The sequence below is a fragment of the Eptatretus burgeri genome, unplaced genomic scaffold (genome assembly GCF_056783735.1).
Source record: "Eptatretus burgeri isolate ZD-2024b unplaced genomic scaffold, Ebu_testis_v1 Ebu_testis_scaffold_296, whole genome shotgun sequence".
In the NCBI taxonomy this organism is placed as follows: domain Eukaryota; kingdom Metazoa; phylum Chordata; class Myxini; order Myxiniformes; family Myxinidae; genus Eptatretus; species Eptatretus burgeri.
In genome coordinates, this window is record NW_028222245.1 from 4,846 (window position 1) to 30,571 (window position 25,726).

The 25,726-nt window shown below is 43.0% G+C and overlaps 2 protein-coding genes across 2 annotated transcripts; both read right to left on the reverse strand.

Annotated features, from left to right (window-relative positions):
* Nucleotides 1-1,180: 1,180 nt before the first annotated feature.
* LOC147007336 (uncharacterized) lies at nt 1,181-2,520 on the reverse strand. Its single transcript, XM_085867307.1, has 2 exons — nt 2,281-2,520; nt 1,181-1,742 (listed from the first exon to the last, which is right to left on the reverse strand). Exons 1-2 carry the CDS (start codon nt 2,418-2,420, stop codon nt 1,181-1,183), a joined length of 702 nt encoding a protein of 233 aa, XP_085723433.1. The 5' UTR covers nt 2,421-2,520.
* Nucleotides 2,521-21,444: 18,924 nt separating this feature from the next.
* Nucleotides 21,445-24,731, reverse strand: LOC147007337 (uncharacterized). Its single transcript, XM_085867304.1, has 4 exons — nt 24,711-24,731; nt 23,020-23,195; nt 21,997-22,534; nt 21,445-21,660 (listed from the first exon to the last, which is right to left on the reverse strand). The coding sequence occupies exons 1-4, from the start codon at nt 24,729-24,731 to the stop codon at nt 21,445-21,447; spliced, it is 951 nt and encodes a 316-aa protein (XP_085723430.1).
* Between the last annotated feature and the right edge of the window lie 995 nt (nt 24,732-25,726).

Sequence of the window (25,726 nt, forward strand, 5' to 3'; positions counted from 1 at the left end):
TGTCTCCACGAAAACCTGTTTGATGGAAAACCTGTCTTAATGAAAATCCCATTTGGAATTGACCATGTCTGTCATGGATCAGAGTATAATATTACCACGTCATCCGTCACGTCAGAAGTAAGTTTCTGTCCAACGGTATTCAAAAGGCAACAGATGTATTCAACAGATTGGTTTCTTCCATCTCTGAGCAACTCGATAAGAATATGCACGATGATGTTGTTGGTGACCACACCCAGCTTATAGAGCTCCCCAATGAAACGGATGATTCCCAGGGAGCATTTCCTGAATTTCAGGAGGGTGTTCAGTTCATCCTCGTTCACCTGGATAAGAACAAATGTTCAAAGACAACGTCAGTAAAGTCAGATCAAAATTCCCATTTTTGGACAATTTTGAAATTTTCACCCATTTTCCCAAGTTCACCAAACTGGAGGCTTCAACGCTCTTGATGTCGCATGTGCAACTGATTCCAGCGAGACTCTTGGAATACTTCTCCTCACACTGTTTGAGGAGAATTTGCTGAAAGGGCTCAAACGTTCCAGGTGTGTCCGCCATTGGTACTTCAATCTGTGAAAGACAAAGCAGGGTGGTGACATGGTGGGTAGAAGGTTATAAGAATGTTAAAATGAGTTAAAGTGTACGATAAACCCAGGATGTACCAATATGTGACCTCCATCAATGTTTAAAGCTCCTCACCTTGTTGAGGTGTTGGCATAAACTTGCATAGACCGCTGAATGTTTGGGCGTGGCAACAGCTTGAGAGAGGACCATCTGAACCACACTCTCAAAATGTCTGCACGTGATGTTGAGAGCCATGGTCATTGGAAGAAGATGGTGAAAGTTATCTTGGGTCATTTTGCTTAGCAAAGTGTGAAACTGTTTGAGAACATCCTGAGGGAGAGAAACAACAGAAGTCAAGGTCTGAGTGACAAAGAAAAGTTTTGAAAGTTTTGAGGATTAGAAAGCTTGAGATTTTTAGTTGTGAAATCCGAGTTTGTGTGTTTGTCAAAGTTGTGATTTCACTTGGAACTTCATGCATTGCTCAAGAAAGGGATTTTAAATATACTCAAACATGAAACCAGACACACACTCACACACACACACACACACACACACACACACACACACACACACACACACACACACACACACACACACACATACACACACACACACACGTTGATTATGTACAATGAGTGATATTTACCGGTCTACAATGGAGACCTTCATTACTTGGAGTGTCCACACCGTGCCGTAAGGCTCCTGGAGAGTTGTTGTGGAGACTCTCCTCCATGTTCAAATTGTGTTCCTGGACATTTTCATGATCTTCCTGTTTCTGTTGTTCCTCAAGAAGTACCAACTTGCTCTTCAGCTGCTGGACCTCCTCGTTCAGTTCTTTGTTTGCACGAGCAAGGTTTTCACATTGTTTGTTGGTTTCCTCTTGCTTCTCGTGAAACTGCTGCTCCTTCATTTTATGTTCCTCATTTTGCTGTTGTTGTTGATGTGCCACTTCTTGTACTTGCAGCAGATTCATATTAAGGTTTTGGAGAAGTTCTTTGAATACTCGATTTTCTTTGGTAATAATTGCAAATTTTTCAGAGTTTACTTGCTCTCGCTCGGCAAGAAGCTGATGTAGTTTTATTTGCTCTGCCTGGTGCTGCTGTTGATCCATCTCTTGGTGCTCCAGGTGGCTGATCAGCTTGATGTTCACATCTCGCAGCTGTTCTTTCATCATCCTGTAACTTCTACATAAGAGAACATGTCCTGAATGAGACTAGACCAAGAAGAATGGCGACTTCAGAAAACAAAAAGACAACGAGAAAGTATCCTAAAACACAAAGCCCGTCCGCATCCGCTTTGTTCCGTCCTCAAAATAAACTAAAACAAAAAAACAGGTCGAAAATATAAACTGTGTGTGAATATATATTTATATGATTTATTAATTTGTGTTAATATTCTCATAATCAACGTTTGTTGAAGATTTAATGACAAAAGCTCAATTGGTAAAAGTTATGACCTGAAAACTCACACTCACTCTCACACTCACACTCACACTCACACTCACACTCACACTCACACTCACACTAACAATCACACTCACACTCACACTCACACTCACACTCACACTCACACACTAACAAAACCCCATGACCTGCTGCATGAGGGACAGGTTAAGAAACTGGGACAAAGGAAAGAAACAAAGAAAGACCAGAACCTTGATGAGGTGGAGGACAAGCTGAATGAGAGATTCCTAAACTAAAGATGTGACACATCGCTCTTTACCGTGAAATGCGGCATTTTTTATTTCTCTTCTTGATGAACCAGCCACGAGACCACGCGGTGATGAACACAATGACTGCGATCACCACAAGGCCCAACCAGGTAAGGCCAATCCATTGCAGCTGCCTGGCTTGTTCTTTCATATTCCCCAGGTGAAGGTACTCGTGGGAACGGATGATCTGTATCCAGTTCAGGGACAGGAACAGCAGTGTCAGGATATAAATAAAATGTGATAAAAGTGGGTTTTATCCATTAAACACCAAAAATAACATTTTATATCTGATCTGCATTTCAACTCCCTATAAATCAATATCCTACTCCATCTTTCAACAGTTTGTGATTTCTGCCTTTGATATTAAACTCGTCCTGGACATCGTTTTTTTTTTAACTCGACACGATCGAGGCTCATGGAAGAGCAAGGTGATTGAGAGTACGACTGTCATTTGGGCAGCGTGGCAACTCCTGGAAACATCAAGGAAGGAATGAAACAGGAAAAGAGGAGAGAAGAGAGAGGAGGGAAGGGAACACCGCAATCTGTAAATAAGCAGGTGAGGCTAAGAAGGGTTAATGGGGGTAATGAAGATGGTGGGGCAAAATGGCGACGGGGAGGGGACGTGAGATAAGGGTTCACTGTCGGCTTGAAATCCTGCAGGGAAGAGTGGGAAATCATAACCTCCTAAATACAGTTTTCAGATGGGACGAGTGAGGAACAAGAGTGGAGGTTTGCAGTCAGCCCGGATTTTTGGAAGTTTAACCAGTCGGCGGTGCAGGTTCAGTTATCGGAAGATACTTCAAATGATAATTTTTATAATCTCACACCTTTAGATACCTGGATATCCCTGGTGATGAATGCCTGGTGAAACAATTTATTTAATTTGTAAAACTTCCTCGGTGAGAATTTTGTGATTTATGTTTCCCATTGTGATTCACAGAGTCATTTCACGGAACCAGGACACCGAGTTCAGCAATAACCAAGTCCTGACATCATTGATTTACGGGGGGGGGGTGATTGTGACCCGACATGAGATCACGAGATGTTTATTTGAATTTTACATCAATACAATTTTAATATATCAAAGACCTTTTCAGTTTCCACAGTTAAAAGTCTGATTTTGTGATGCTCTGGTAACCTCACAGCTGTACTGTCTGTGGAGATTTGAAAATGTAAATTCACCAAATCCTCAGTGGAATCACAGTGATAGAAAAGGAATCTCAAGCCAAGTAACCTCCTCGGTTCACCCGAAGGGAGCATCGTCGGGTTCAGCGTGGACCTTGTGAGTTTACCCAATGTTTTTGAGAATTGCAAATGGAGGAAGGGTCCCTCATTCGTTTGTAATCCTCTTTGTGGTCCCTTCAAAGAAATGGGATCCCATCTGCGGATCCTGCCCGACAAAAAGGTCCCTGTACCATTTACCTTTCTCCGATCCTTCACCGAGACAGTCAAAAACCAACAAACCATGAAGTTTATCAGTTCACTAATTGAACTGTAAAATGAGGACAATGACACTGTATGGATGAACTGTGAGATGATGTGCAACCAAACACGTGATGATTGACTTGAGTGTGTTATGAGCAGTGGAGGCTGTCTCCAAGAATTGATCATGAAACAATGTTTGGTCCACATGATGAACCAGCACATCTACGGAGGGTAACTTACCTGCACATCTACAGAAGGTAACTTACCTGCATATCCACAGAGGGTAACTTACCTCAACATCCACATATAACATACTTCACAATGATCATTTTGCTCTGATATGCCAAAAATTAAATAATCACAAAATCATCACAAACACACTTTCACCCAATTAATTAAATAAACTTATTGACCAAAAAAATATTAAAAGTTTTTTGTTTTCACAATCACGTTTTTGTGAGGCCATGGACTCACTGATCAACGTTCAGAACTGGAATCAATCTCCATGACGTCACATTGGTAAAAGGTGAACAGTCACAAATCAAAGGTGAAAGTTCACAAAATGTAAAACTGTGAATTAAATATTTTTGATGTAATTCTGTGTTCCAGTTCATTTTGTTCACATTCTCTACTCTCTGTGAACCGCCACTAACCCCCACTAACCTCCACTAATCCCCACTAACCCCCACGAACCCCCACCCATGCTCTCCCCCATGGTTGCCCCTTACCCGTTTTGACTTGAGAACCCATCGTCCGGGACAAGTCCGATTCGCGGACACAGACATTTCCCGGACTCGGTCCAGTTGGACAATTCCCGAAGAAAAAAGTCCGAAGAAGGAAATACAAATTCTCCAAATCAGCGTCAACATTGTGAGAGCCTGAAAACTTGTTTCTGTCGCTGTGAACGAGTCGGTCGTGGAATGTGCTTTGTGCGTCACAATGAACGTCTGTGCGTCACAATGAACGGCTGTGCGTCACGATGAACGGCTGTGTGTCACGATGAACGGATGTGCGTCACGATAAACGTCTGTGCGTCACGATGAACTGCTGCACGATATTGTGACGTCATTACGAGCACAACAACAGCCTGGTCCCAATGAATAATCGGATTTTTTAAACACACGGATTATTTTATCCTCATGTTTGTGTTCAGTTCCTGTTCTTCATAAACTCTCAAAACCCAAACTCAAATGAAACAAAACACAAGTTCGAATGTTTGAAAGTTTGGAGAAATTAAATAACACGGGCGGGTCACGTGACTCCCCGTAACCACTCCCTGGTACACCCAAACTCGCACACATCAGTATAAACGACTCTGATACATCACAACACTCCTGTTTAATTTCTGGATTCAGGTTAAAAATGGGAATTTCACAAAAGAAAATCGGTTGTCTTCACGTCCTTACTCCAGAGATGAGAACACACGATGAGGATTATATGTGAACTCGTGATACCCGTGGAGAAGGGCGGTGTAGAGGGGGCGGGGTGCACCCTGCTGTGTTGAGGGTTGAGTAGGATGCATCGTTCGATGTAGTTGGGGGGTTTGAGGGTGCACACATATCCACATGAGATGGAATGAGAGGTTTTCACGGTATAAGAACATTCTCAGTCCATACATTACACGGGTTTGCATGAAGTTTATTGGTGGAAACACACTGAACCATTCGGAAGGATTTTTATCTCCAGACGACGGGGTTTAACATTTCCATCCGAGGTATAAAGATTTAGTGTTGAGCCAGATGTCACCAAGTTTTCTTTGTTTGTAAATTGTGGTCACCTTATAAATTGTTCTTCATCTTGATGGAGGCCTGAAGTGACCGTTCATCAAGTAATCGTCCGAATGTTTCCACAAATTTTTGAGATATCATGTTATTTGTCGTTTTTGGCCCTGTCTCTGTCGATGGTGAAGAATTACTTTAAAAAATGCAGTATCCAGATCCGGATCCAGATTTCACCAAAATCAAATCAACTCGTCTTTGTCACACACCCATCCCGTCCACCGAATCCATTGCAAATCTTTTGAGATGTCCTGCTCACAGACAGACAGACAACTGGACAGAGATGAAAACATAACCTCCATCCCCATTCAGTGGTGGAGGAAACAAGCTGGATACAAGTTCAAACACAGGAAGAACAGGATGGGAAAACCGGGAATGAAAGAGAAATTGAACAACAAAAAAAACAAAGCTGGAGGGTGAGGGAGAGAAAAAATAATAACCTGGAAAGGAAGGAGTGTATTTTGGGAGAGTTGGAGAAGAAATGATCTGGGTTTGGATGACATGACGTTGTGGTGAACTTCTGTCTTGAAGCCTTGAAGTAAAGGATGGGATTGAACTGAATGAGGAAGTTGGTTCAGGACGGGGGCCAGTGGGACCTCCCAAGTACCCCCCCCCCCACCCCACGACTAACTTTCACTGATACCACAGTGTTCATATATGTCCCTAGTATCAGAAAAAGATGTTCCCATAAAAATCACTCATTTGCACTTTGCGTTATTCAGCTGTTTCCATTTTTGCATGTAATTAGGCTATCCAAACATTATTTGTGTGTGGTGTAACTTGTGTCAGGTCAGGTTCGATCTGTGACCTGCTACAGGTACCATGGAAACCTGTACTAACCTGTTCCATGGTCGGGTTGTCGGCGACTAAACCGTCTCCCCCACCAGGTTTTCTGGTGAGGAGGGTGTTTGGATATGGACACCCAGCAGGATTAAAAACAAAACCTGTCAAAGGGCGGAGGAGCTCCTTGTGAGCCAACGGCCATCCATATCTCGTGCCCAACTGTGTCTGCGGACGTCCTCCTGCAGTTGGGTCACTTCTTATTAGGAGGTTGGTGGCAGGATTTGCACTCCGGCCACCGTAAAACCCTTCATTCCGCAAAACGCAAAAACGCAAAAAATCTGAAAACCCACTCCGTGGGAGTACCTCCTGTGCAGCTTCCCTTCGCAGGGCAGCTCACCGGATGACGGGATTGGGGCAAAGCCTTCGGCACCCCCAATCTTTGATAGGAGGGAAACCACGGGGTAACATCCCTGGGTCAGATTGCGGGAGAGTGTGTCGGAGTGGTGCTGAGGTGTCGTCCACCAGACGGCGGTCTCCTTGGGTTAACCTGAGGCGGTCCCTTCGGGTGGGTGCCTGGAATGTCCTATCCCTAAGAGAGGATGATCACCTGTCTCTGTTATCATCTGAGCTCAAGCGTTTGGACATCGGGATTGCAGCTCTCTCTGAGGTTCGGAGACCGGATTGCGGCGAGATAATGGTGGGTGGTTACACCTACTATTGGTCTGGTCGCTCTGATGGTTACCATACCCAAGGAGTTGCTGTAGCTGTGTCCAATAAGCTGACCCCAATGATAATTGAGGTAACACCGGTCAACGAGCGTATTATGAGATTAAGGATTCGTCACTCCTTAGGTGTCATTTCCCTGGTCTCTGTTTATGCTCCGACTGAGGCGAGTGATCTCACCGTGAAGGATGCATTCTACGCCACACTCGAGTCTGTGGTTGATCAGTGCCCCTGACGAGATACACTTCTAGTCTTGGGGGATTTCAATGCATCGACTGGAACTGATAGGGATGGTTATGAGGTGTGTGTTGGTCCCCATGGGTCAGGAACTATGAACCAGAATAGCACTAAGTTCCTTGACTTTGCAAGAAGTCATGGACTTAGGGTGGCTGGTTCATGGTTTCAGCGCCCACAAGCTCATCGCTGGACTTGGTATTCCAACGCTGGCGGTGTGACAAAGGAGATTGACCATGTCCTCATTGACGGTCGTTGGAGGATGATCCAGAACTGCAGGGTCTACCGGAGTGCTCAGTTCCTCAATACTGACCACAGGCTTGTTGTAGCAACTCTAAAGCTGCACCTTAAATCCTGGAGAATGGTACCATCCAAGCCGAGGCTGGATGTTGCCAAGCTCAGGGATGAGAGAGTAGCTGAGGAGTTTGTGAACAGGCTGAGTGGACACTTGGGGGGTCTGGGTGCTTTGGGAGGTCCTGAAGAGTTGTGGAGCGCCTTCAAGACCAAAGAAGAATTTTGTCTCTCAAGGGACACTGGATAGCATTGACCAGAGTCGCAGGGCCAGGCTGAATGGCAGAGCTGAGCTGTTCAGGGAGCTGAGGCGTAAAACTGTACGTGCACTGAGGGTGGACAAGGAGGCCTATGTGCGAGGAATCTGTGAGGGGGTAGAGCATCACCTGTGGACAGGTGATTCTCATCCCGCTTACAGAGGAATTCGCGCATTACGTTCATCCAAGCCCATCCCTCGGAGCACTGCAGTTCGAGCAGAGAGTGGTAGGCTCTTGACAGAGGAGTCTGAAGTGAAGGCCCGCTGGGCCGGTTACTTTGAGCGGTTGTACCAGGCTGATCCCCCAAATGTCGAGTTGGACGTCAAGGGTGTTACAATCCCTGTTGCTGACCCTCGAATCAACTGTGGTCCACCTACGCTTGTGGAAACACGGGCTGCGGTGAACCAGTTGAAACGGGGTAAAGCTCCAGGGATCTGTGGCATCCATGCCGAACTTCTCAAGGCTGGTGGAAATGCTGCACTCGTGCCGTTGCATGCAGTTTTGTGCTCTGCCTGGAACACAGGCATCATCCCAACTGACTGGAAGAGGGGCCTTGTTGTCCCTCTCTGGAAAGGGAAGGGTGATCGCCAAGACTGCAACAACTACCGAGGGGTGACGCTGCTCTCAGTGCCGGGCAAGGTCTTTGCTCGGATAATTCTCGATAGGGTTCGCCACCATCTGCTTGAGCACCAGCGTCCAGAGCAGTCAGGCTTTACACCAAAGAGGTCAACGATTGACCGTATCCTTGCACTTCGTGTCCTCACCGAACGCAGACGAGAGTTTCGGCAGGGGCTGCTTTCTGCCTATGTTGATCTCTGTAAAGCGTTCGATTCAGTGAATCGGGATGTCCTCTGGAGGATTCTTGGTCTTCGTGGGGTGCCACCAAAACTGATCGATCTGATGTCTGAACTCTACTCTGGTACTGAGAGTGCTGTGAAGTGTGGTGGTACCATCTCTGACTTATTTCCAGTTGTTACTGGAGTTCGTCAGGGATGTGTACTTGCCCCCACACTTTTCAGCACTTGTATGGACTGGATTCTAGGGAGGATGTCGGAGAGATCAAGCTGCAGTGCATCGTTTGCGAATGTCAAGATCTCGGACCTTGACTTTGCAGATGATGCAGTCATCTTTGCGGAGACTTTAGACATCCTCTTGGGGGCCCTCGAGGTGCTGAATGAGGAGTCGGAGCCGTTGGGATTACGGGTTTCTTGGGTCAAAACTAAGATCCAGGCTTTCGGTGACATCTTGGATGCTGCTGTCCTGTCTGTGTCTGTTTGTGGTGAGGATGTTGAGGTCGTGGAGAGATTCATTTACCTTGGCAGTGATATTCATGTCTCTGCTGGCTGCGAGTCAGAGGTCAATAGACGTCTGGGTCGGGCCTGGGGAGTCATGGATTCACTGGATCATGGGGTGTGGCGCTGCCGGTACCTGTGCGGGAGGACGAAAGTCCGAGTCTTCAGGTCCTTGGTACTTCCAGTCTTGCTCTATGGGTGCGAGACTTGGACTCTGACCAAGGATCTGAGACGGAGACTTAATTCCTTTGGTACCAGGTCTCTTCGGAGAATCCTTGGCTATCGCTGGTCGGATTTTGTGTCCAACGAGCGGTTGCTGAGAGAGACTCGGATGAGATTTCTTACCTGCATAGTCCGTGAGCGTCAGTTGCGGCTGTATGGACATGTGGCTCGTTTTCCTGACTCTGATCCTGCTCACCAGATTCTCTCAGCGAGGGAGTCTCATGAGTGGAGGAGGCCAGTGGGTCGACCACGTGCCTCATGGTTGCAACAGGTTGACCATCATCTCAAGGAGATGGGGATGGGCATGGCATCTGCCTGGCGGATGGCCAGACGGAGGCCCCTGGAGTACCGGCGGAAATTGGACGCAGCGACGTGCTGTTCTGGCACATGCTCCCATACCTGACCTGACCTGAAACATTATTCTGCATCTCTGACAACAAAGGAAATATGTTCACTTTAATCCTTGACCCTCCAAACATATGTGTAGATTCCTCATTTACAAATTTCCATGGACCAGAAGTTGAGATATTTACGAAAATGAAAATTTCCATAATGGCGGATCCTAATTAGCATATCAATGCATTTAAAATTATTTCCACAACTTTGACTCAAACAGAAAATAGTTGTGTTTCCCTAAAACAGCAACAGACATCAAAAGTCACAGTTGTGTATTATATCAGGTCCAGGTCATTAATTCTTTTGATTAATCTGATTTCGCAGGATTTTCGAACGACTCATCGTGCTTATTACTTTATGATAATTAACCTACTTTCATAAATTCAAAAATTTTAATACATTTTTTGCCAACCTGCCTTGTACCTGGTAACACGTAAGTCATGTTTTTTTGCCAACCTGACTTGAATCTGGCAACACTAGCCTGGTGTGTTGGCGCAGTGGTTAGGGCAGCGGCTTGGGATCCAAAAGGTCCTGAGTTCAAGCCCCATTGGGCCACTGAATTAATACACCAGGGGGTTTACTCAGCCTGTCATCCTTCCGAGGTCGGCGAAATGAGTACCAGTGTACTGGGCCGGTGTATACCCCGGTTAAAATAGGTGTACCATATCCCTGTGTCGTAAGAGGCGACCAGGGTTGTGTCAGGAAGGGCATCCGGTGTAAAACATGTGCCAAATCACCATGCGGATCATACGGATGATCTGCTGTGGCGACCCCGACCGGGAGCAGCCGAAAGGAGAAGAAGAAGACTTGAATCTGGCAACACTGAAGTAATGTTTTTTTTACCAACCTGCCTTGTATCTGGCAACACTTCAGTGAAGTTTTTTGCCAACCTGCCTTGTATCTGGCAACACCTAAGTGATGTTTTTTTGCCAACCTGGCTTGCATCTAAGAACACCGAGGTAATGTTTTTTTTCCAACCTGGCTTGCATCTAAGAACACCTAAGTAATGTTTTTTTTGCCAACCTGCCTTGTATCTGGCAACACCTAAGTGATGTTTTTTTGCCAACCTGCCTTGTATCTGGCAACACCTAAGTGATGTTTTTTTGCCAACCGGCCTCGTAACTGGCAACACCGAAGTGATGTTTTTTGACAACCTGCCTTGTATCTGGCAACACTTCAGCAATGTTTTTTTGCCAACCTGCCTTGTATCTGGCAACACCTAAGTGATGTTTTTTGACAACCTGCCTTGTATCTGACAACACTTCAGTAATGTTTTTTTGCCAACCTGGCTTGTATCTGGCAACACTTAAGTAATGTTTTTTTGCCAACCTGGCATGTATCTGGCAACACTTCAGTAATGTTTTTTTGCCAACCTGGCTTGCATCTAACAACACCTAAGTAATGTTTTTTTGCCAACCTGGCATGTATCTGGCAACACTTCAGTGATGTTTTTTTGCCAAACTGGCATGTATCTGGCAACACCTAAGTGATGTTTTTTGACAACCTGCCTTGTATCTGACAACACTTCAGCAATGTTTTTTTGCCAACCTGCCTTGTATCTGGCAACACCTAAGTGATGTTTTTTGACAACCTGCCTTGTATCTGACAACACTTCAGTAATGTTTTTTTGCCAACCTGGCTTGTATCTGGCAACACTTAAGTAATGTTTTTTTGCCAACCTGGCATGTATCTGGCAACACTTCAGTAATGTTTTTTTGCCAACCTGGCTTGCATCTAACAACACCTAAGTAATGTTTTTTTGCCAACCTGGCATGTATCTGGCAACACTTCAGTGATGTTTTTTTGCCAAACTGGCATGTATCTGGCAACACCGAAGTGATGTTTTTTGACAACCTGCCTTGTATCTGACAACACTTCAGTAATGTTTTTTTGCCAACCTGGCTTGTATCTGACAACACCTAAATAATGTTTTTTTGCCAACCTGGCATGTATCTGGCAACACTTAAGTAATGTTTTTTTGCCAACCTGGCATGTATCTGGCAACACTTCAGTAATGTTTTTTTGCCAACCTGGCTTGCATCTAACAACACCTAAGTAATGTTTTTTTGCCAACCTGGCATGTATCTGGCAACACTTCAGTGATGTTTTTTTGCCAAACTGGCATGTATCTGGCAACACCGAAGTGATGTTTTTTGACAACCTGCCTTGTATCTGACAACACTTCAGTAATGTTTTTTTGCCAACCTGGCTTGTATCTGACAACACCTAAATAATGTTTTTTTGCCAACCTGGCATGTATCTGGCAACACTTCAGTAATGTTTTTTTGCCAACCTGGCTTATATCCAGCAACACTTAAGTGATGTTTTTTTGCCAACCTGGCTTGCATCTAACAACACCTAAGTAATGTTTTTTTGCCAACCTGGCTTGTATCTGGCAACACTTCAGTAATGTTTTTTTGCCAACCTGGCTTGCATCTAACAACACCTAAGTAATGTTTTTTTGCCAACCTGGCATGTATCTGGCAACACTTCAGTGATGTTTTTTTGCCAAACTGGCATGTATCTGGCAACACCTAAGTGATGTTTTTTGACAACCTGCCTTGTATCTGACAACACTTCAGCAATGTTTTTTTGCCAACCTGGCTTGTATCTGGCAACACCTAAGTGATGTTTTTTGACAACCTGCCTTGTATCTGACAACACTTCAGCAATGTTTTTTTGCCAACCTGCCTTGTATCTGGCAACACCTAAGTGATGTTTTTTGACAACCTGCCTTGTATCTGACAACACTTCAGTAATGTTTTTTTGCCAACCTGGCTTGTATCTGACAACACCTAAATAATGTTTTTTTGCCAACCTGGCATGTATCTGGCAACACTTAAGTAATGTTTTTTTGCCAACCTGGCATGTATCTGGCAACACTTCAGTAATGTTTTTTTGCCAACCTGGCTTGCATCTAACAACACCTAAGTAATGTTTTTTTGCCAACCTGGCATGTATCTGGCAACACTTCAGTGATGTTTTTTTGCCAAACTGGCTTGCATCTAACAACACCTAAGTAATGTTTTTTTGCCAACCTGGCTTGTATCTGGCAACACTTCAGTGATGTTTTTTTGCCAAACTGGCTTATATCTAGCAACACTTAAGTGATGTTTTTTTGCCAACCTGGCTTGTATCTGGCAACACTTAAGTAATGTTTTTTTGCCAACCTGGCTTGCATCTAACAACACCTAAGTAATGTTTTTTTGCCAACCTGGCTTGTATCTGGCAACACTTCAGTGATGTTTTTTTGCCAAACTGGCTTATATCTAGCAACACTTAAGTAATGTTTTTTGCCAAACTGGCTTGTATCTAACAACACCTAAATAATGTTTTTGCCAACCTGGCTTGTATCTGGCAACACTTCAGTGATGTTTTTGCCAAACTGGCTTATATCTGGCAACACTTCAGTAATGTTTTTTTGCCAACCTGGCTTGCATCTAACAACACCTAAGTAATGTTTTTTTGCCAACCTGGCATGTATCTGGCAACACTTCAGTGATGTTTTTTTGCCAAACTGGCTTATATCCAGCAACACTTAAGTGATGTTTTTTTGCCAACCTGGCTTGCATCTAACAACACCTAAGTAATGTTTTTTTGCCAACCTGGCTTGTATCTGGCAACACTTCAGTGATGTTTTTGCCAAACTGGCTTATATCTAGCAACACTTAAGTAATGTTTTGCCAAACTGGCTTATATCTAGCAACACTTAAGTGATGTTTTTTTGCCAACCTGGCTTGTATCTGGCAACACTTCAGTGATGTTTTTTTGCCAACCTGGCTTGCATCTAACAACACCGAAGTAATGTTTTTTTGCCAACCTGGCTTATATCCAGCAACACTTAAGTGATGTTTTTTTGCCAACCTGGCTTGCATCTAACAACACCTAAGTAATGTTTTTTTGCCAACCTGGCTTGTATCTGGCAACACTTCAGTGATGTTTTTTTGCCAAACTGGCTTATATCTAGCAACACTTAAGTGATGTTTTTTTGCCAACCTGGCTTGTATCTGGCAACACTTAAGTAATGTTTTTTTGCCAACCTGGCTTGCATCTAACAACACCTAAGTAATGTTTTTTTGCCAACCTGGCTTGTATCTGGCAACACTTCAGTGATGTTTTTTTGCCAAACTGGCTTATATCTAGCAACACTTAAGTAATGTTTTTTTGCCAAACTGGCTTGTATCTAACAACACCTAAGTAATGTTTTTTTGCCAACCTGGCTTGTATCTGGCAACACTTCAGTGATGTTTTTTTGCCAAACTGGCTTATATCTAGCAACACTTAAGTAATGTTTTTTTGCCAAACTGGCTTGTATCTAACAACACCTAAGTAATGTTTTTTTGCCAACCTGGCTTGTATCTGGCAACACTTCAGTGATGTTTTTTTGCCAAACTGGCTTATATCTAGCAACACTTAAGGAATGTTTTTTTGCCAACCTGGCATGTATCTGGCAACACTTAAGTGATGTTTTTTTGCCAACCTGGCATGTATCTGGCAACACTTCAGTAATGTTTTTTTGCCAACCTGGCTTGCATCTAACAACACCTAAGTAATGTTTTTTTGCCAACCTGGCATGTATCTGGCAACACCTAAGTGATGTTTTTTTGCCAAACTGGCTTATATCTAGCAACACTTAAGTAATGTTTTTTTGCCAACCTGCCTTGTATCTGGCAACACCGAAGTGATGTTTTTTTGCCAACCTGCCTTGTATCTGGCAACACTTTAGTAATGTTTTTTTTGCCAACCTGCCTTGTATCTGGCAACACTTCAGTAATGTTTTTTTGCCAACCTGGTTTGCATCTGACAACACCTAAATAATGTTTTTTTGCCAACCTGGCTTGTATCTGGCAACACTTAAGTGATGTTTTTTTGCCAACCTGGCTTGCATCTAACAACACCTAAGTAATATTTTTTGACAACCTGCCTTGTATCTGGCAACACCTAAGTGATGTTTTTTTGCCAACCTGCCTTGTATCTGGCAACACTTAAGTAATGTTTTTTTGCCAACCGGCCTCGTAACTGGCAACACCTAAGTAATGTTTTTTGCCAACCTGCCTTGTATCTGGCAACACCGAAGTGATGTTTTTTTGCCAACCTGCCTTGTATCTGGCAACACTTTAGTAATGTTTTTTTTGCCAACCGGCCTCGTAACTGGCAACACCTAAGTAATATTTTTTGACAACCTGCCTTGTATCTGGCAACACCGAAGTGATGTTTTTTTGCCAACCTGGTTTGTATCTGGCAACACTTCAGTGATGTTTTTTTGCCAAACTGGCTTATATCTAGCAACACTTCAGTAATATTTTTTTTGCCAACGTGGCTTGTATCTGGCAACACTTCAGTGATGTTTTTTTGCCAACGTGGCTTGTATTTTGCAACACTTCAGTGATGTTTTTTCCCAACTGGCTTGTATCTGGCAACACTTCAGTGATGTTTTTTGCCAACCTGGCTTGTATCTGGCAACACTTAAGTGATGTTTTTTTGCCAACCTGGCTTGCATCTGACAACACCTAAGTAATGTTTTTTTGCCAACCTGGCTTGTATCTGGCAACACATCAGAAATGTTTTTTTGCTAACCTGCCTTGTATCTGGCAACATTTAAGTAATGTTTTTTTGCCAACATGCCTTGTATCTGGCAACACTTCAGTGATGTTTTTTTTGCCAACCTGGCTTGTATCTGGCAACATTTAAGTAATGTTTTTTTGCCAACCTGGCTTGTTTCTGGCTACTCTTAAGTCATATTTTTTTGCCAACCTGCCTTGTATCTGGCAACACTTAAGTAATGTTTTTTTGCCAACCTGCCTTGTATCTGGCAACATTTAAGTAATGTTTTTTTGCCAACATGCCTTGTATCTGGCAACACTTAAGTGATGTTTCTTTTGCCAACCTGGCTTGCATCTGGCAACACTTAAGTAATGTTTTTTTGCCAACCTGGCTTGCATCTGGCAACACGTAAGTGATGTTTTTTTGCCAACCTGGCTTGTATCTGGCAACACTTAAGTGATGTTTTTTTGCCAACCTGGCTTGCATCTGGCAACACGTAAGTGATGTTTTTTTGCCAACCTGGCTTGTATCTGGCAACACTTAAGTCATGTTTTTTTGCCAACCTGCCTTGTATCTGGCAACACTTAAGTTTAGTTTTTTTGCCAACCTGGCTTGTATCTGGCAACACTGAAGTCATGTTAATTTTGCCAACCTGCCTTGTATCTGGCAACACTTAAGTTTAGTTTTTTTGCCAACCTGGCTTGTATCTGGCAACACTGAAGTCATGTTAATTTTGCCAACCTGCCTTGTGCAGGTTGCGGCTGTCTGGACATGTGGCTCATTTTCCTGACGCTGATCCTGCTCACCAGATTCTCTCAGCGATGGAGTCTCGTGAGTGGAGGAGGCCAATGGGCTGACCACGTGCCTCGTGGTTGCAGCAGGTTGATCAGAGTCTCAAGGAGATGGGGATGGGCCAGTCATCTGCCTGGGGGATGGCCAGACGGAGGCCCCTGGAGTACCGGCAGAGAATGGACGCAGCTTTGGCACATGTTCCCATACCTGACCTGACCTGGAGGAGGTATGCGCTCCACCGAGTGCCATTATGTTCAGCCAAGTCACTCAAGGAGTGATTTTTAACCTCGCCGAAGGAGAAGGTGTTGTGTTTGGGTCCGTTTGTTTGTCTTTCTGTCTGTTTGTTTGTTTGTCCACACAGAAGTTCCACAAGCGCTTGTCGGATTGAATTGAAATTTTCACGAAAGGAGCGAATGCTGATGTAGAATGTTTTATTGTAATTATGATGTCATTGGTTACGTGGTGCTGCAGCAATGTGGAAAAACAGAAATATTTTTGACCTTCGTACCTTGAAAACCACACGAAGGATAAAAATTGAAACTTGGCACATGGCAAATTCTCCTCATGGGGAAATAAATATGATTTTTATGATGTCATTGGTGCCTTCGTTATGACATCATAATTGCAGATGTAGAATGCTACATCTGATCAGTAGAAAAAAATTTGACGGTCATCGAGGGATAAAATGGTCCAGAGAAAAAAATTTGATGACTTCGTAACAGAAAAAAACGAGAATGAAATTGATTGGTCACGTGATTTGTCAGCCATTTTAAAATAATTTTTTAAACAACATTCAAAAAACTTCTCTGAAGTGGCTGAACAGTTCGAGGCGAAACTGGACATATCTGACCGCCTATCCATGAGGAACAAAAGGTTCACACATTTGACATCATTGGTCACAAGGTTTCGCAGCCATATTGGATTTACCCTGAAACCTTTCAATATCTTCTTCTCCACAAAGGCTGGATAGATCGAGGGGAAACTTGACACACATGTTCCGCAAGACGTGGGTTACAAATTTGTTGAAGAATATTGATGGTGGAAATGGTTTGGCAGCCATATTGGATTGAAGAAAAATATTTAATATTGTTTTCTCTGGAACTGCTTCACCAATCGACATGAAACGTCACATTTATGATCGAGTTGTGATGGGGAATAATACATATTTTAAATTTCATCCTGATTGGGTGCATGGTCTGGCACCCAGAATTATTTAATTATTTGAAATTGGTTCTTTTTGTTTTTTCATTTTTATTTTTTGAATAAGGTTCACTTGACTGTGCCAGGATGGATTTGAGGGTGGAGGAGTAGCGCAATGGGTTAGGGTCAGGTGTCCAATCAAAGCGTGACGTCTTCTTACCCAGTCACCACTGCCAGCAGTTATAAAGTGGCAGTTCTAATAATCTCTTATTAATTAAATCACACGCCAGTCGATAAACATCACACAAAACAAGTCCGGTGAGGGTCTGCAAATGCTGATTGCTCTTTTTTCTTTACAGTTGCTATTAAAAGGGGGTGGGTGGTCACTTATCCAAGCCAGATATTCTCGTTTTGTATTTTTAATGAATATTCTGAAATTTGTAGAATTCTGTTTTTTCCTTGGAAGTTGTGGGCTACGATGTGTAAATAAAGGTGGAAAAAGTCTGATTTAATGCAATTCAATTTCAGGCAATAAGGCAACAAAAGGTGTACATTTTGAAAGGGGGTGGAGATTTTCTTTTGGAACTGTAAATACATATTTCATTGAATTCCTCTGGGCAACACAGATAAAACAACTCGAATGAGATTGTACGCAGGTTGTTAATTCTATAAATTGGCATTTAAATGTTTATTTTCATTCAATATTCGTCAATTGAACAAATAAAGAAAATATTTTCATTCCCATTATCTCATTCGTAACTTCCACTGGCAATGGATACTGTTTATCAGAATCAAATTCCTGATGTTTCTGTCTTTCACTCATCAATCTATAATTCCAGCAATGTGTGTGTGTGTGTGTGTGTGTGTGTATGTGTGTGTGTGTTGTGTGTGTGTGTTGTGTGTGTGTGTGTGTGTGTGTGTGTGTGTGTGTGTGTGTGTGTGTGTGTGTGTGTGTGTGTGTGTGTGTGTGTGTGTGTGTGTGTGTGTGTGTATGTGTGTGTGTGTGTGTGTGTGTGTGACCGCTGTTTCTCGACAACCTCTGGGCCGATCTAATTGAAACTTGCCAGGTATATTGCTGGGGACCTGAGGATGTGCTTTTTCAAGGTTTGATATTAATCGGAAAAATGCTTCCCAAGTTATGGCCATTTATTTACCAAACCAATGGGGAGACACGTTGTTGCGTGGGCGTGGCCGATGGGGAAAGGAAGCACAGCCACGTTCCCCATTACAGGATACAACGTACGGGCTTCTGGAGAGTGATGACTTCATGTATTCTAATAATTTCTCGATTTCTTATGCGCATTTATAGATAAACACAATGGCACAAGTTATGATCGTTTTCATATTAGACGGTGTATAAATTTCGGTAACATCAGTGCTGGTATGCTCCAAACCAGGAAATAAATTTTTTCTCTCTCTTCTCTTCTCTTTTTGTTTTTCCTTGCCACGACATTGCGAAAAGGTAAAATACATTGGCGCTAATTGAATAATTGGGTTTTAAAAATAAATTGCGAATAATCGTAACTGCGAATAATATCGAAATTCCGGGTCACACACGTACGGGCACGTGAGAGCGAAGAAACGGCCTGTGTGGTTTATTTATTTATTATTTATTTATTTATTTATTTATTTTACTATTTGCTATTTTTTTTTACGTGCACATACTCGTGTAATTAACTCCAGAAAAATACTACAAAGGAACTTGGTGGAGCGCATACCTCATCCAGGCTCAACAATTCACGTGTTGTGGCCAACTGAGATACCAGACGGGATCTGGACCTTGAACGGGAGCAGGTGTATTAATTACATCATCTTATTACCTTGCTGGAGAGCCGTGTCTCGTTTCGGTCTTTTCATGGTTTGTTATTGTCACGAACATCTGGCCCATCTCATTCACCTGCAAATCAGAATTTAAAACTGATCTTCACCAAATGGTTGAATTGGTCGTAAACAAGAAACCCATCGATTTTGTGTTCAAAAGGTCAACGTGGGCCAAATTTCAAAAATCCTCAATTTTCTTCTGATTGTCTTGAAATTTAAAGAGGATTTTCAAATAAGTCACTGACTTTAACCACCAATTATTTTTGAGGACAAAACTTCGGTGTAATTTCTAAAAAGAGAGAGAGAGGGGTAACAGGAAAGGGGAGAAGGGGTGACAGGGAAGGGGAAGGTGAAGGGGAAGGGGAAGGGGAGAGGGTGCATTCTAGTTGATGGGATGTGCAGTTTAATGTTTATCTGAGAGACGGCACACACGTTGATGAAGCACCCAGCCTGTGATACACCGGGAAGACAGTTTATAGCTGGGTCGGGATTCAAACACAGGCTAAACAGCTTATTAGAGAAAGAGCAAGTCTGCGTACCTCTTGGCTATCCTCCCGTGATGTGGCAATTCATTGCTTTGCTATTGTAACAACTGAAAATATTTTTTACTCGTTGTAATCATCTAATTTATTTTGCCTTCCTAACTCTGGAGATGTTACGAGCACTCCACTCAAGCAAGCATTCCAATGAAACGGTTGAAGAAACTTTTAAAAACAAAACATTTTAATTTTTTCTATATTTAAATCTATGCCGAAATGACTTGTCGAGGAATGAAAGAAGATCGTACAAAAAGGGGAAACGTGGTGCAAAATAAAATTGCACATTTTCAGCGAGTGAACCACCGCACGATCAAACGCAGGCGAGTGGGCCTGAACTTTGTTCAAGTCGATCAATATATTCAGTGACAATGTGAGTATTGTAGAGTGTTCGACACATGGTTTAAGCACTCAAGCAAGGACTCCAACAAAATGGTTGATAAGGAATGGCTTACAGCTTGGTTTATAAAATAAAACATCTTTGGTAAAGCCAAACAGAAAATTGATACAAACAAGGTTGACATTATAATAGCCAGAAAAATCATGTTTCAACAAATGTAAATCACCAAGATCATCAATAAAATAAAAACACAATTCAAACGAATATGAAACATGTAATTGATATTTACATCTTCAGAACAGATTTAAACATATCGGTGAAAAAAGGAATTGTGGGATTTTTGTACTTTTGAGTGTTTCACCGAGGGAGGTTGAGATGTTGAGCATTTCTGAGTTGAATCTTCCATGCAGACACAGATTGACGGGTGGAGTGAAGAATGTCACGATCAACGATCTTCCACGATGACAGAAACTAGACTCCGCTCAGGTGATTAATTAAGGTGAGTTGAGACTGAATTTGGAAGCAGTTCAGACAACCTGTGAAGGTGAGGTGGCGGGCCTCGAGGTTGTGTTGGTTTTCGAGACCATACAGTCCACAATCATGTCCGTCTTTCACCGTGCTGATGGACCTGTTCAGGTCCCTTGTTTATCAGATGGTTTTCAGCAATCTTCACTGTCTCAATGGAACCCAGTTGCGCTGTTTAGGGAAAGACATATCAGACATGTGTTGACACGGATAGACGATATACTGTCTGCAGATGTCTGTGGCGGGTTATTGTGGTTAGAAAATGTAGAATGAGGAATTTACCTTGCGGTGAAATATAAATCGTTGCAATATCAACAGAATGCGAGCCGACAACTTTCCTTCTCTCACAATCGACTCCATCTGGTGGAAATATTCATCCATCTGTTGAGGAAAAAAAATAATTTGCAAGTTATCGACATGAAAACCTGTGTGATGGATCTTAATGAAAATCCCATTTGGAATTGACCATGTCTGTCATGGATCAGAGTATAATATTACCACGTCATCTGTCACGTTGGAAGTGAGTTTCTTGCCAACGGTATTCAAAAGGCAACAGATGTATTCAACAGATTGGTTTCTTCCATCTCTGAGCAACTCGATAAGAATATGCACGATGATGTTGGTGGTGACCACACCCAGCTTATAGAGCTCCCCAATGAAACGGATGATTCCCAGGGAGCATTTCCTGAATTTCAAGAGGGTGTTCAGTTCATCCTCGTTCACCTGGATAAAAACAAATGTTCAAAGACAACGTCAGTAAAGTCAGATCAAAATTCCCATTTTTGGACAATTTTTCAATTTTCACCCATTTTCCCAAGTTCACCAAACTGGAGGCTTCAACGCTCTTGATGTCGCATCTGCAACTGATTCCAGCGAGACTCTTGTAATACTTCTCCTCACACTGTTTGAGGAGAATTTGCTGAAAGGGCTCAAATGTTCCAGGTGTGTCTGCCATTGGTACTTCAATCTGTGAAAGACAAAGCAGGGTGGTGACATGGTGGGTAGAAGGTTTTTAAGAATGGCAAAAAGAGTTAAAGTGTACGATAAACCCAGGATGTACCAATATGTGACCTCCATCAATGTTTGAAGCTCCTCACCTTGTTGAGGTGTTGGCATAAACTTGCATAGACCGCTGAATTTTTGGGCGTGACAACAGCTTGAGAGAGGACCATCTGAACCACGCTCTCAAAATGTCTGCACGTGATGTTGAGAGCCATGGTCATTGGAAGAAGATGGTGAAAGTTATCTTGGGTCATTTCGCTTAGTAAAGTGTGAAACTGTTTGAGAACATCCTGAGGGAGAGAAACAACAGAAGTCAAGGTCTGAGTGACAAAAGTTTTGAAAGTTTTGAGGATTCGAAAGCTTGAGATTTTTAGTTGTGAAATCCGAGTTTGTGTGTTTGACAAAGTTGTGATTTCATTTGGAACTTCATGCATTGCTCAAGAAAGGGATTTTAAATTTACCCGAACATGAAACCACACACACACACACACACACACAGACACAGACACACACACACACACACACACACACACACACACACACACACACACACACACACACACACACACACACACACACACACACACACACACACACGTTGATTATGTACAATGAGTGATATTTACCGGTCTACAACGGAGACCTTCATTACTTGGAGTGTCCACACCGTGCCGTAAGGCTCCTGGAGAGTTGTTGTGGAGACTCTCCTCCATGTTCAAATTGTGTTCCTGGACATTTTCATGATCTTGCTGTTTCTGTTGTTCCTCAAGAAGTACCAGCTTGCTCTTCAGCTGCTGGACCTCCTCGTTCAGTTCTTTGTTTGCACGAGCAAGGTTTTCACATTGTTTGTTGGTTTCCTCTTGCTTCTTGTGAAACTGCTGCTCCTTCATTTTATGTTCCTCATTTTGCTGTTGTTGTTGATGTGCCACTTCTTGTACTTGTAGCAGATTCATATTCAGGTTTTGGAGAAGTTCTTTCAATTCTCGATTTTCTTTGGTAATAATTGCAAATTTTTCAGAGTTTACTTGCTCTCGCTCGGCAAGAAGCTGATGTAGTTTTATTTGCTCTGCCTGGTGCTGCTGTTGATCCATCTCTTGGTGCTCCAGGTGGCTGATCAGCTTGATGTTCACATCTCGCAGCTGTTCTTTCATCATCTTGAAACTTCTAGAAAACAGAACATGTCCTGAATGAGACGAGACGAAGAAGAATGGCGACTTCAGAAAGAACAATAAGACAACGAGAAAGCATCCCAAAACACAAAGCCGTCCGCATCCGCTTTGTTCCGTCCTCCAAATAAACTAAAACAAAAAAACAGGTCGAAAATATAAACTGTGTGTGAATATATATTTATATGATTTATTAATTTGTGTTCATATTCTCATAATCAACGTTTGTTGAAGATTTAATGACAAAAGCTCAATTGGTAAAAGTTATGACCTGAACACTCACACTCACACTCACACTCACACTAACAATCACACTCACACTCACACTCACACACTAACAAAACCCCATGACCTGCTGCATGAGGGACAGGTTAAGAAACTGGGACAAAGGAAGGAAACAAAGAAAGACCAGAACCTTGATGAGGTGGAGGACAAGCTGAATGAGAGATTCCTAAACTAAAGATGTGACACATCGCTCTTTACCGTGAAATGCGGCATTTTTTATTTCTCTTCTTGATGAACCAGCCACGAGACCACGCGGTGATGAACACAATGACTGCGATCACCACAAGGCTCAACCAGGTAAGGCCAATCCATTGCAGCTGCCTGGCTTGTTCTTTCATATTCCCCAGGTGAAGGTACTCGTGGGAACGGATGATCTGTATACAGTTCAGGGACAGGAACAGCAGTGTCAGGATATAAATAAAATGTGATAAAAGTGGGTTTTATCCATTAAACACCAAAAATAACATTTTTATATCTGATCTGCATTTCAACTCCCTGTAAATCAATATCCTACTCCATCTTTCAACAGTTTGTGATTTCTGCCTTTGATATTAAAGACTCGTCCTGGACATCAATTTCTTTTTTTAACTCGACACGATCGAGACTCATGGAAGAGCAAGGGGATTGAGAGTACGACTGTCATTTGGGCAGCGTGGCAACTCCTGGAAACATCAAGGAAGGAATGAAACAGGAAAAGAGGAGAGAAGAGAGAGGAGGGAAGGGAACACCGCAATCTGTAAATAAGCAGGTGAGGCTAAGAAGGGTTCATGGGGGTAATGAAGATGGTGGGTCAAAATGGGGAGGGGGACGTGAGATAAGGGTTCACTGTCGGCTTGAAATCCTGCAGGGAAGAGTGGAAAATCACAACCTCCTAAATACAGTTTTCAGATGGGACGAGTGAGGAACAAGAGTGGAGGTTTGCAGTCAGCCCGGATTTTTGGAAGTTTAACCAGTCGGCGGTGCAGGTTCAGTGACTTCAAATGATAATTTTTATAATCTCACACCTTGAGATACCTGGATATCCCTGGTGATGAATGCCTGGTGAAACAATTTATTTAATTTGTAAAACTTCCTCGGTGAGAATTTTGTGATTTATGTTTCCGATTGTGATTCACGGAGTCATTTCACGGAACCAGGACACCGAGTTCAGCAATAACCAAGTCCTGACATCATTGATTTACGGGGGTGATTGTGACCCGACATGAGATCACGAGATGTTTATTTGAATTTTACATTTATACAATTTTAATATATCAAAGACCTTTTCAGTTTCCACAGTTAAAAGTCTGATTTTGTGATGCTCTCGTAACCTCACAGCTGTACTGTCTGTGGAGATTTGAAAATGTAAATTCACCAAATCCTCAGTGGAATCACAGTGATAGAAAAGGAATCTCAAGCCAAGTAACCTCCTCGGTTCACCCGAAGGGGGCATCGTCGGGTTCAGCGTGGACCTTGTGAGTTTACCCAATGTTTTTAAGAATTGCAAATGGAGGAAGGGTCCCTCATTCATTTATAATCCTCTTTGTGGTCCCTTCAAAGAAATGGGATCCCATCTGCAGATCTTGCCCGACAAAAAGGTCCCTGTACTATTTACCTTTCTCCTATCCTTCACCGAGACAGTCAAAAAGCAACAAACCATGAAGTTTATCAGTTCACTAATTGAACTGTAAAATGAGGACAATGACACTGTATGGATGAACTGTGAGATGATGTACAACCAAACACGTGATGATTGGCTTGAGTGTGTTATGAGCAGTGGAGGCTGTCTCCACGAATTGATAATGAAACAATGTTTGGTCCACATGATGAACCAGCACATCCACGGAGGGTAACTTACCTGCACATCTACAGAAGGTAACTTACCTTCACATCCACAGAGGGAAACTTACCTCAACATCCACATATAACATACTTCACAATGATCATATTGCTCTGATATGCCAAAAATTAATTAATCACAAAATCATCACAAACACACTTTCATCCAATTAATTAAATAAAGTTATTGACCAAAGGAATATTAAAAGTTTTTAGTTTTCACAATCACGTTTTTGTGAGGCCATGCACTTGCTGATCACCGTTCACAACCGGAATCAATCTCCATGACGTCACATTGGTAAAAGGTGAACAGTCACAAATGAAAGGTGAAAGTTCAGAAAGTGTAAAACTGTGAATTAAATATTTTTGATGTAATTCTGCGCTCCAGTTCATTTTGTTCATTTTCTCTTCTCCCCATGAATCCCCACTAACCCCCACTAACCCCCACTTACCTCCACTAATCCCCACTAACCCCCACTAATCCCCACTAACCCCTACTGACCCCCACTAACCCCCACTGACCCCCACTAATCCGCACTAACCCCACATACCCCCATCAACCCCCACTAACCCCAACATACCCCCACTCACCCCCACTAATCCCCACTAACCCCCACTAATCCCCACGAACCCCCACATACCGCCACTAACCCCCACCCATGCTCCCCCCCATGGTTGCCCCTTACCCGTTTTGACTTGAGAACCCATCGTCCGGGACAAGTCTGATTCGCGGACACAGACGTTTCCCGGACTCGGTCCAGTTGGACAATTCCCGAAGAAAAAAGTCTGAAGAAGGAAATACAAATTCTCCAAATCAGCGTCAACATTGTGAGAGCTTGAAAACTTGTTTCTGTCGCTGTGAACGAGTCGGTCGTGGAATGTGCTTTGTGAGTCACAATGAACGTCTGTGCGTCACGAAGAACGTCTGTGCGTCACGATGAACGTCTGTGCGTCACAATGAACGTCTGTGCGTCACAATGAATGTCTCTGCGTCACAATGAACGTCTGTGCGTCACGATGAACGGCTGTGCGTCACAATGAACGGCTGTGCGTCACAATGAACAGCTGTGCGTCACGATGAACGGCT